Below are 13126 nucleotides of genomic sequence, written 5' to 3'. Positions count from 1 at the left end.
ATTACTAAATTTGATTTAGTAACCCAACTAGTGGTACAGAACTTAATAAATTCCATTTATCTATCATCAATATTTTACATTAGCAAGAGTTCTCTGAAGTCATAAGGCTTGGCTGAAGACTCAACATCAGCAGACATCTGGGATTTATTTATGAACAAACTATGAATAAAACAGCAGCACTAAAAACTCAAGGGCCTGAAGCTCGTCAGCTGATGCATGAAAAGTCAAGACAACACTAATAAATTGAACAGAGGACTGGTACATGATTTCATACAAATGATTCCATATTCTTCTTAAAAATGTGTACTGGAATTCAGTTGGCATACAGACAGGAGTAGATGGAAAGGTATATCCTCTGAGACAGTACAGCATAAAGTCAGCTTTCTAGCACTAGAGTGGACTGTGATGTCCAAACTGAAATAACAAAGGGTTAATCCATTTGAATTTCATCACTTTTTGACAGCACACCTTTTGATTTGAACAATCGGTTGAGACACCATGCTCTTGAATACAGGGTGGGTGTCATGCTTTGGTTGATAAATGTACTAAAATGGAAATAAATGGACATTGACTTGGTACCACAAAGATGGTTGGAGGTCCACACATCAGAGAACGTTGACTTGAATGGGAAAATCTGTTGTTTTAAATTGTACTGTCAATCGTCCATAGGAAACCTATTTTAATCATAGAAATATAGATACTAGAATAGACATGACCATTTAAGTTGACATTTGAGGGTGGGTGGTCTGGCGGCCATTTTTGTGGCCTATTCCAATAGTGTACCAGCTAAATTACTGTGGTCTGAAGGGATAGGTCCATTCTATTTCTATGACTGAAATGACACCCACCCTGTAATCAAGAGCATATTGTATCTCAGCCGATGGTGGGCAAAAAACAAAAACCTCATGAAGTAAAATAGGGTCTAAGCTATAACATATGCAAATATGAAAAAGTTCACATACAGTGAGGGAAAAAAAGTATTTGATCCCCTGCTGATTTTGTACATTTGCCCACTGACAAAGAAATGATCAGTCTATAATTTTAATGGTAGGTTTATTTGAACGGTGAGAGACAGAATAACAGCAAAAAAATCCAGAAAAACAAATGTCAAAAATGTTATAAAATGATTTGCATTTTAATGAGGGAAATAAGTATTTGACCCCTCTGCAAAACATGACTTAGTACTTGGTGGCAAAACCCTTGTTGGCAATCACAGAGGTCAGACGTTTCTTGTAGTTGGCCACCAGGTTTGCACACATCTCAGGAGGAATTTTGTCCCACTCCTCTTTGCAGATCTTCTCCAAGTCATTAAGGTTTCGAGGCTGACGTTTGGCAACTCGAACCTTCAGCTCTCTCCACAGACTTTCTATGGGATTAAGGTATGGAGACTGGCTAGGCCACTCCAGGACCTTAATGTGCTTCTTCTTGAGACACTCCTTTGTTGCCTTGGCCGTGTGTTTTGGGTCATTGTCATGCTGGAATACCCATCCACGACCCATTTTCAATGCCCTGACTGACCGAAGGAGGTTCTCACCCAAGATTTGACGGTACATGGCCCCGTCCATCGTCCCTTTGATGCGGTTTAGTTGTCCTGTCCCCTTAGCAGAAAAATACCCCCAAAGCATAATGTTTCCACCTCCATGTTTGACGGTGGGGATGGTGTTCTTGGGGTCATAGGCAGCATTCCTCCTTCGCCAAACACGGCGAGTTGAGTTGATGCCAAAGAGCTCCATTTTGGTCTCATCTGACCACAACACTTTCACCAGTTGTCCTCTGAATCATTCAGATGTTCATTGGCAAACTTCAGACGGGCATGTATATGTGCTTTCTTGAGCAGGGGTTCTTTTGTGTTTCTTCCATTTGCGAATAATCGCACCAACTGTTGTCACCTTCTCACCAAGCTGCTTGGCGATGGTCTTGTAGCCCATTCCAGCCTTGTGTAGGTCTACAATCTTGTCCCTGACATCCTTGGAGAGCTCTTTGGTCTTGGCCATGTTGGAGAGTTTGGAATCTGATTGATTGATTGCTTCTGTGGACAGGTGTCTTTTATACAGGTAACAAGCTGAATGTGCTCCTAATCTCAGCTCGTTACCTGTATAAAAGACACCTGGGAGCCAGAAATCTTTCTGATTGAGAGGGGGTCAAATACTTATTTCCCTCATTAAAATCGAAATCAATTTATAACATTTTTGACATGCGTTTTTCTAGATTTTTTTGTTGTTATTCTGTCTCTCACTGTTCAAATAAACCTACCATTCAAATTATAGACTGATCCTTTCTTTGTCAGTGGGAAAATGTACAAAATCAGCAGGGGATCAAATACTTTTTCCCCCTCACTGTAATTGTTAAAATAAAAAAAAGTTACTCTGTATTAAAAAATATATGTCCAAGAAATTATTAAATGGTTTGACAACCCTGTTTGGAAGCTTTTAAATGATAAAGTCAATCGTTTATCTTTTCCAGTGATGAAGACATGGATGTCTCATGGTATGGTGGGGTATGCAAAATGGGTCAACTTTGAGCACCTCCATCTCCACTACGTGCCATGTTGAAGGGAATCTGCAACAAACATGGAGGAGAGTGAACGTGGCAGAGCACGGAGACGTGGTTTGGGTATGAAAAGTCTGACACAGACAGAAAACTGTCCTCTGCAAAATATGCCGCTAACCTCTTTTACCACACCTACGCAAGAATCATGTGAAACAGTATGGAGAGAATCTGCGGATAAGACCCAAAAAAGTAGTTGAGTGCTCAAAACAAACCCGACTCAGATGTTGCAAGAGGCTTTTGCCGGCGGCACACCATATGGCAAAGAATCCCGAAAATGGAAGGCGATAACAGCTGCCGTTACACCGTACATCTGCAAAGACATGGCCCCAATTTACAGAGTCGAGAAACTGGGTTGGTGCTAACACTCGACCCAAGGCACCAAATGCCAAGGTGAAAACACTTCAATCAAGTCGAGTTGCCTCGTTTATATCAAGAGTGTCGGGCCAAAGTAAAAGAGGAAATCCACAAGGTAATGTACTACGCTACAACAACAGATATGTGAAATACACAGCCCTATACGAGCCTGACGATACACTTCATCCAAGACTGGACACACTGCAGTCGGTGTTTACAGACAGGCTATTTCCCAGAGGACCACACAGGAGAAATAATAGCCAGAGGTCTCAGGGAAGATCTTGAGTTGTGGGGACTGAGCGAGGGTCGCCTAGTCTGTGGCACCACGGATAACGCCAGAAATAACATCCTTGCACTTCAGCTGAATGACTGAATACGTTTAGTGTTTTGGCTACCGTCTTCATCTAGCCATTGGTGAGTGTCTAAAACAATGTAAAAATATATTTCAGTAATAATAAACCTTTATAGTAGGCCACCCCCACGTAGTATTTTAATGTCTTGCAGGTGCTATGTTTGTTGTTTTGTGGCGTGCAAGCATGTTAAAAGCTTGGCTGAATATGGGGATGTAGTCAAAGAAAATCCCGTTTTAAGTGAATGATGATACTGATAACTTTTGTCTGTCACAAAGTAACAGAAATTATCCTTTTATAAGGCTCAGCAATACAACAATAATGCACATTTAAACACATCCACACACAATGCAATGAATGTGATACCTGTCCTGTAAAGTGTAATGTAATGTAATATATAAATATAACATGCATCTTCTCCTTTATTTACACAGAGCGAAGTGTGAAACTACCCAAAGTGCAAAGACCAGTTGGAGTCTACAAGAAGTTGGTGAGTGCCTTCTCTAATTCATGGAAGAGAAGATGTGAACTGGGCTTGCCTGCTCATCAGCTGATCACAGAAAGCCCTACCAGGTGGGGTTCTATGCAACAAATGATTGAAAGGGTCTTGGAGCAGGAGAAAGCTCTCTCACAGGTCCTCCATGCCGACAAGAAAACGCAACATCTGGTCCCAACTTGGTCGGACTTTCTTGAATCCATAAACAAGGAACAGAGTCCTCTCATGGAGTTTACAGATGCCTTGTCTGGGGAGCAGTACACATGTGTTTCCTACTTGAAACCAGTCCTCCATCTTTTCAACAACCAGGTACTCAAGCCTCAGGATGACGACAGTCCGCTCACCACGACCATCAAAGAGGGCATTCTAAACGACTTAAGTTGGAGAGCCTGGTGGCTGAACAGGCAGCTCAGCAGAGGTAGCCCCCCTTCACTCAGCTGCTACAGCTTCCTGCTAAGAGGCAAAAGAAGAGTTTGAGCAGCAACTTTGAAAAAGCAGCAATGCAAAGCTAAACGGCCCCTCAGTCAAGCGGAGAGTCCATTGAAAAGGAGCTCAACCTCTATTTCCAACTGGAGGCTGTTCCAGAGGCAAACCCACTGGAATGGTGGAGGCAGCATGAGGCACATTTACCCACAAGTGGCCAAGTTAGCAAAGAAATACTTGTGCACCCCTGCCACAAGTGCCCCATCAGAGCGGGTGTTCAGTACAAGTGGGAACATTGTGACATGTCAGAGGTCATCACTTAAACCACAAAGAGTTGACCAGCTTGTATTTCTGGCTCTCAACCTGTAAAACGAACTCCCTGAGATTCTGCAACATAAGGCAAACATTTTGACGCATTGTTTGCAGCACTTTGGTTGTTTTCATATAATGCTATAATTCAAACTTCAAGGAGTGTTTTGTTTACTTGTTATATAATTTATTTGTGAGCCTTATTTTGCTGTTATAGTTTAAACTTGAAAGTGTTCCATGTTTACATTTGGTATTTTATATACCAATATTTCTTAGGCCTGTATTCATTTGTTTGCTGCTACAATTCAAATCAGTTCTACTATTAAAAAGAGTATTATAAGTTTGGTTTGGATATTTTAGACCATATTCAAATTTTAGGCCTATTTATTTTGTTTGCAACTATAGTTAAAGTGTTTTCTATTTACCTTTTTAGGTTTTATACATCCATATTTTATATTTTGTTACATGCTTAATTGAACATTTGCACAAAGGTTCTAAATAAAAGGAGAAATAATCAAATATGAGTAAATACCTTTTATTTGTTGAGTATAATTCAAAACGTATTAAGAAAATGTGCTATATCATGCTATGTATCGTTATTGGGATATGAAATGACCTATATCGTGCTATGTATCGTTATTGGGATATGAAATGACCTATATCGGGATGAGATATTGGTCGTATAGCCTAACCTCGCGGGGGGAACGGAGCCCGTATAGCCTAACCTCGCGGGGGGAACGGAGCCCGTATAGCCTAACCTCGCGGGGGGAACGGAGCCCGTATAGCCTAACCTCGCGGGGGGAACGGAGCTCGTATAGCCTAACCTCGCGGGGGGAACGGAGCTCGTATAGCCTAACCTCACGGGGGGGAACGGAGCTCGTATAGCCTAACCTCACGGGGGGAACGGAGCTCGTATAGCCTAACCTCACGGGGGGAACGGAGCTCGTATAGCCTAACCTCACGGGGGGGAACGGAGCTCGTATAGCCTAACCTCACGGGGGGGAACGGAGCTCGTATAGCCTAACCTCACGGGGGGAACGGAGCTCGTATAGCCTAACCTCACGGGGGGAACGGAGCTCGTATAGCCTAACCTCACGGGGGGGAACGGAGCTCGTATAGCCTAACCTCACGGGGGGGAACGGAGCTCGTATAGCCTAACCTCACGGGGGGAACGGAGCTCGTATAGCCTAACCTCACGGGGGGAACGGAGCTCGTATAGCCTAACCTCACGGGGGGGAACGGAGCTCGTATAGCCTAACCTCACGGGGGGAACGGAGCTCGTATAGCCTAACCTCACGGGGGGGAACGGAGCCATACGTTACAACTTCTCTCACTTTAACGCAAGAGCAGAAATGTGAAAGCCTTTTAACTCCGTAATCAAACATACAGATAGACCTAGTCCATCTGTGTACAGATCAAAAGCATGTTTGAGAACAGTAAAGACATTTATTTAACTACATGCAATCAATCTCACAGCACCAAATCTTAAATCAACACTGTTTACTGATAGGAGGCATACTGCAGTCACATATGGCAGCTTGCCTAAAGAGCCCATATTTACCATAGAAAATCATTAAGACCTGCAGGGTCTGTAAACCATTAAGCACTAGACTGTTAAAAGTCCACAGTATAGATTATCAGAAGACATACAGCAAACACAACCTTTATCAGTGATCAGGACAGAGCACAATAGAGACTGACTTGGTCTTTTTGATGAGCAGTTTAGTGAGGGAAAAGAGCAGTGCTGTGGTTTCTACTTTGACACATCTAAAAAAAAAAAAAATGTAAAAGCAGTGGTCCTGGCAACATAAGACAAAGCTGATTGAGAGAGAAGGAACTACTAGCCAAGGTTAGGTGAAAAGACATAGTAGGCCACTCTAGTCGTTGGCTTGTACGTTACTGTAGTGTAGCGAGACTAATTAAAGTACTCTCTTCTTATGCTGTGTAGGTGTCTGACGCTAGAAAGCTGTCATGCTACTGGCCATACTTGTCACCAGCCCTGGGTATTGTTTCCTGCGTCAGTGGCTCTCATGGCTTAATCAATGCACGACCTGTGATAATCCACCACCTGTCACTGTAAGATTACGCATCTATGCTGCAGGACTTCAAGTAAAAAAGACAAGCAGCTGGATAAAAAGTTGACCAGCTAGTTAACTGTTTAATATACTTTAGTCATAGCTGTAAAACCTGCTAGCCAGCTAAATTACTGCATCAATAGCCCTCATGAAAAATATGATATTCTTGTCCACCCTCTAATTTATTTGTATTTTTTTTTTATTCACCTTTATTTAACCAGGTAGGCAAGTTGAGAACAAGTTCTCATTTACAATTGCGACCTGGCCAAGATAAAGCAAAGCAGTATGACACATACAACAACACAGAGTTACACGTGGAGTAAAACAAACCTACAGTCAATAATATAGTAGAAAAATAAGTCTATATACAAAGTGAGCAAATGAGGTGAGATAAGGGAGGTAAAGGCAAAAAAAGCCATGGTGGCGAAGTAAATACAATATAGCAAGTAAAACACTGGAATGGTAGATTTGCAGTGGAAGAAAGTGCAAAGTAGAAATAGAAATAATGGGGTGCAAAGGAGCAAAATAAATAAATGAATAAATAAATACAGTAGGGGAAGAGGTAGTGGTTTGGGCTAAATTATAGATGGGCTATGTACAGGTGCAGTAATCTGTGAGCTGCTCTGGCAGCTGTTGCTTAAAGTTAGTGAGGGAGATAAGTGTTTCCAGTTTGAGAGATTTTTGTAGTTCGTTCCAGTCATTGGCAGCAGAGAACTGGAAGGAGAGGCGGCCGAAGGAGGAATTGGCTTTGGGGGTGACCAGAGAGATATTCCTGCTGGAGCGCGTGCTACAGGTGGGTGCTGCTATGGTGACTAGCGAGCTGAGATAAGGGGGAACTTTACCTAGCAGGGTCTTGTAGATGACCTGGAGCGAGTGGGATTGGCGACGAGTATGAAGCAAGGGGCAGCCAACGAGAGTGTACAGATCGCAGCGGTGGGTAGTATATGGGGCTTTGGTGACAAAACGGATGGCACTGTGATAAACTGCATCCAGTTTGTTGAGTAGAGTGTTGGAGGCTATTTTGTAAATGACATTGCCGAAGTCGAGGATCGGTAGGATGGTCAGTTTTACGAGGGTATGTTTGGCAGCATGAGTGAAAGATGCTTTGTTGTGAAATAGGAAGCCAATTCTAGATTTAACTTTGGATTGGAGATGTTTGATGCGAGTCTGGAAGGAGAGTTTACAGTCTCACCAGACACCTAGGTATTTGTAGTTGTCCACATATTCTAAGTCAGAACCAACCAGAGAAGTGATGCTGGATGGGTGGGCAGGTGCAGGCAGCGATCGGTTGAAGAGCATGCATTTAGTTTTATTTGTATTTAAGAGCAGTTGGAGGCCACAGAAGGAGAGTTGTAGGCATTGAAGCTCGTCTGGAGGTTAGTTAACACAGTGTCCAAAGAAGGGCCAGAAGTACACAGAATGGTGTCGTCTGCGTAGAGGTGGATCGGAGACTCACCAGCAGCAAGAGCGACATCATTGATGTCTACAGAGAAAAGAGTCGGCCCAAGAATTGAACCCTGTGGCACCCCCATAGAGACTGCCAGAGGCCCGGACAACAGGCCCTCCGATTTGACACACTGAACTCTATCAGAGAAGTAGCTGGTGAACCAGGCGAGGAAATCCTTTGAGAAACCAAGGCTGTTGAGTCTGCCGATGAGGATGTGGTGATTGACTGACTGAGTCGAAAGCCTTGGCCAGGTCAATGAATACGACTGCACAGTATTGTTTCTTATTGATGGCGGTTAAGATATCATTTAGGACCTTGAGCGTGGCTGAGGTGCACCCATGACCAGCTCTGAAACCAGATTGCATAGCGGAGAAGGTGCAGTGGGATTCGAAATGGTCGGTAATCTGTTTGTTGACTTGGCTTTCGAAGACTTTAGAGAGGCAGGGTAGGATAGATATAGGTCTGCATCAGTTTGGGTCAGGTACAGCTAGGTACAGTGCCTTCAGAAATTATTCACACCCCTTGACTTTTTGAAAATGTTGTTGTGTTACAGCCTGAATTTAAAATGGATTCAATTGAGATATTTTGTCACTGGCCTACACCATAATGTCCTAGTGGAATTACGTTCTTCAATTACATTTTTTTTTAAAGTGAATACAAAAATGAAAAGCTGAAATGTCTTCAGTCAACACATATTCAACCCCTTTGTTATGGCAAGTCTAAATAAATTCAGGAGTAAACACGTGTAATTAATAACTTTACCATGCTCAAAGGGATATTCAATGTCTACTTATCTACCAATTGGTAGATATGGTTATAAGTGACCTCTTTGCGAGGTATTGGAGAGCCTCCTTGGTCTTTGTGGTTGAATCCGTGTTTGAAATTCACTGCTTGTATGATGAACCTTACAGATAATTGTGTGTGGGATACAGAGATGAGGTAGTCATTCAAAAATGGTGTTAAACACTATTATTGCACACAGCGCGAGTCATCTCATCTCTATTGGGCTACAGCTTATGCGGTATCTTTAGAGCAGTGTCTTCCAAACTAGGGGTTGCGACCCCAAGTGCGGTCGGCAATTTGAAAATGGGGTCGCGAGAGAAACGGGAAAAAATACAACTGGGGTCATCAGTAACCTCCGGTAGACGCTAGATGTGGTTGTCATAAACAGAACAGTTTTTCTTCCTACAAATGTGGCTCTGTTTTGGATGGCTTAAGCTACAAAATATTATAACCCCATCGCTGAAAGATAGGACTCTCAGGAACACACAGGTGTGATCTGTTTCTCTCTACAATGCACACTAGCAGCACAGGACTCATTAGACCAGAGTGGACAAGACCAGGCACATCATTAGTAATCGTGTTTCCATCCAGTTTTTATCCGAGTACAGTATTACCATATAAAAAAAACAAGACAGCTGTGATGGAAACAGGAAGTTTCGTTACAATTGTATATATGCTGTCAGATCATGTTCGTTCAACATGGTGGGAACTTTGTGTCTGTAAAATTAATTATGTGAGAAACGGAGGTGGAAACGCCATCACATCGAAGTAAACTTGTAGTGAGGCGTGATATGTTGTGTGGTCCTCTCACTACGACTCGGGAAAGCATGCAGTTTATTAGGCTACTGATGAAATAATTTGATGAACTTCACAGGGTGGTGAAAGTGCACGGTGATCTTTATGCTCCTTTCCAATAAATAGAGGGTCTAATTCTGGTGACATGATGATCGATGCTTTACTACCGTTTGACAAATACAAATATTATTACCCATAATAATCTTATAATATAGACTAGCTTACCCGCGATATATCTGCGAGCTGTTGGCTAGAGCACAAGTGCCAAGACCAGAGTATGCACATGTGCTATTTATTGCAACAGTTTCTGACAAAACTATCAGTAGAGTTGGAAATGCCACGGAAACACATTGAACTTTCAAAAAAGTACATTGTGTGCAATACGTCGTCACGCACTGAATTTTATCAGCAACAAGTCCGTTTGGTGGAAACATCACTAGTGGGAAAATGTATATATTTCTTTATGCGGATTTTTGAATAATTAGCATGAAAATCTGTCACTAATTGAATGGAAACCTAGCTAGTGATGAATTTCGTTTCTACACAGAAGACCATACAAAATTATTGCCTGAAGATCTTCTGAATTCCCAATACCTTTCTGATTTCAGCCACTTCAAACCATACTTCCTTCAGATTTAAATACTAGTCCTGAACGACTAACCCAAAATGCCGGTTATTTTTCATTGTTTAAACAACTAATTGACAGAGGTCGGTTTAATTATTTGAATTCTATTTTGTTCCGTTTTTTTCTGTGTGCTGCGCGATGTAGTAGGGAGTTGTGGGTTTCAATAGGCAACTATTCAACAGTTTAGCTCACAAAACGAGGTAATTAACTACAATGACCATAATCCATTGCGCATCTACTTGCCCTGCGCCATGGAAGAGACAAGACTGCATGATCATGAGGGCACATAGAGAGCAGCTGTTGCTTCATGAGGTATCTCTACCTGAAAATACATGACAAAAGTGATTGATTCCACAGTATACCTTATTTACTTTGAAGAACTACAAAATAGTGATTGTCAGACAAAAGCTCTTATAGAGATGACTTGGAATGAAGTAAAAAAAGTCATCAAATAAAACAAATGTAAAATACACAACACAAATATTTTATTTAAAGTGAATAAATGATGGTTAATAAATAGTAATGGGCAGTCACTAACATCATGGGACATTTATTAATTGTTTTTATTCTGTGCTGCTATAGCATTCAACCAAAAAAATCGAAACCAAAATCGAAAACGCTATTTCAATAATCGAACCTTAACCGAACTGAAAAAAAAAAAACGAATCGCTCAGCAATATGAAATACTTTCAAAAGTACTGTCAGCCTGATTTGTAAGACTATCATAGACCCAAATTAAAAAGTAAACATTGGCCGTTTATTACATAACCTTTTTTTACATGGTGGGGTTGCAAACATTTTTGTTATATCAAAATGGGGAAGTGGGCCAAAAAAGTTTGGGAACGCCTGCTCTAGATGAACTGCGCAATGTGTGCATTACGCTCACAAAAATTAAACTAACGAAATGGTATTCAAATAATTTAACCAAGGTCGGTCATTTTGATAACGTTAGTTGTTTAAAAACTGACATTTCGGTTAATGGTTTAGTACCCTGGGACATGGTAGAAATGCCTACAGCCACTAAAATGCCCTTTGAGATCCATATCTTTTGTGTTTTACGGTAAAAGGACGCCTACATTTATGTTTAAAGCCCTTTGGAATACACCTCTTACACTGAATAGTAATAGGTGATATTTCCTCGGGGCAGACAAGGCACCGTCGTATACTAGGAATGACCCAGCTAGTCTGGGCTGGCTAACTTCATTTTTTACGTATGGGAGGATGGAAGAATCGATTCATCCCACACCACGAAAGGATATGGTCAGAATATCAGCTTTCCAATGCTGCTTTCGAGTAATGTGTCATTTATTCGGCGTAAACATGACAATATCAAGCTAACTTTTCTAGCACACAATGAAAAGAATGAAGATAGGTCTTACCACCACAGGATGAGGCACGCCAACAAAACGCGCAACCGCTTCATTATCTTCCCGCGGGGACCAACATCCTCGCTCTTTTAGGATTGTACTAACCTCTCGTGGCTATACAGTAAACACGAATATGAACTATTATCAAACTGTAATGTTTGTTGCTTATAAAATATAAATATTTACGGGGAGGGTGGCACTTTCCTAAAACTACACTCGATGTAGCTAGCTAGTTGAATTTTCATTCAGTCAACCCTTCGCCGACTCTTTTCTGCGCTAGTTGGCTTCTGTTGCTGTGCTACTCGCCTTCGCTAAGCGCTGCTGCGGTTCTCCCCTCCTCTCGGCCAATAGCATCAGGCAGCGACAGAGAAGTAGTGACGTTCTAAGGCACGGTCCCGCCCATTTCCTCTGCTTGAGCGGAGCTGGGACATGGAACGCGTCTCCTCCGTAAGATAAGAAAATATAAAACCCTGAAATATTTACATCTGATTGTGCAACTTTTCGATTACATTGTTTTACAATAGGATGCGTAATGAATGATGGTTTGCATTACATCGCAGAGTAACTTCCAAAGACTAAGGGCAGCATATAAGGGATGGCATAGCCTACACAAGAAAATGCCTAGTAGCTAGTTGAGTTTACATTTTTCATGTTATGACATGACCCTACATAGACGTCTATTTAATAGTTTCCTTATTTTTAGCAAGCCTGGTGTGCAGTTCACTACTACAATTAAAACCAAGAGATCCTTGATCAGATTGCAGTCTTCTTCTCCATCATCGTCGTCATCAATTGAAAAATACCTACACCCATGTCTATTTGACATTGATATTGTTGTTCAACAAACAAGTGCCTGTATAGTTAAGTGTCTTTTATCATTCTATAATGTCTTATCTACGACCAAAGTTATACAAAATAACATAACTGTTCAATATTCACACATGGGCAGACTTGTACTCTTTTCTATCCGTCCTTGCCATATACTAATATATCTGTGTAGCACAAGGAAATATATATTTATTTTTTATGTAACCTTTGTTTAACTAGGTAAGTCAGTTAAGAACAAATTATTTTTTACAATGACGGCCTACTCCGGCCAAACCCGGACGACGCTGGGCCAATTGTGCGCCGCCCTATGGGACTCAATCACGGCCGGATGTGACACAGCCGGGATATCCAATGTTTATTTCAAGGGAATGCGACTGTACTGATGTTGTAAAGATGAATGCGCTTTTGGAGCAGCGTTGGATGCACAGACATTATATTGAACAGATACTCTAATGTCTTAAAAAATGGAAAGCATTAGGGAAGTGGCAAGAACAGGTGGGACCATTCTTGCCAATGAGCGGGCAGATACACGTGTGAACAACCACAACTGTTTCCACTAATCAGCATTGTCAATATAATACAAATTCATGAAAAAATAGCAAATGCTTGTTATCTTAATTTAAGCCTTGGCATAAGGTTAGCAGTGCAGTTAGAAAATCCTCGCGTGGTGAGCGAAAATAAAAAAAAAACTCCCCTGCTGGAGAACAGATTTTGTGGCCAGTTG

At 41.6% G+C, this 13126-nt stretch overlaps 1 protein-coding gene across 4 annotated transcripts in view; it reads right to left on the bottom strand.

Moving 5' to 3' along the window:
* Positions 1-11900, bottom strand: part of LOC106584226 (SUN domain-containing ossification factor) — an 88040-nt gene extending 76140 nt beyond the window's left edge. For 2 of the 4 annotated variants that reach the window (XM_045706490.2, XM_045706491.2), the window contains exon 1: positions 11587-11899. In XM_045706490.2, coding sequence (XP_045562446.2) covers positions 11587-11630 — 44 coding nt within the window. In that variant the 5' untranslated portion in view covers positions 11631-11899. Of the gene's footprint in view, positions 1-11586 lie in introns of all 4 variants that reach the window. The other 2 variants (XM_014169282.3, XM_045706492.2) reach the window with 2 other exon arrangements.
* Between the last annotated feature and the right edge of the window lie 1226 nt (positions 11901-13126).

Source organism: Salmo salar, chromosome 23, assembly GCF_965601325.2.
Source record: "Salmo salar chromosome 23, fSalSal1, whole genome shotgun sequence".
Classification (NCBI taxonomy): Eukaryota; Metazoa; Chordata; class Actinopteri; order Salmoniformes; family Salmonidae; genus Salmo; species Salmo salar.
The sequence above is the reverse complement of the archived record's forward strand: the minus strand, read 5'-3'. Positions and strand labels throughout refer to the sequence as shown.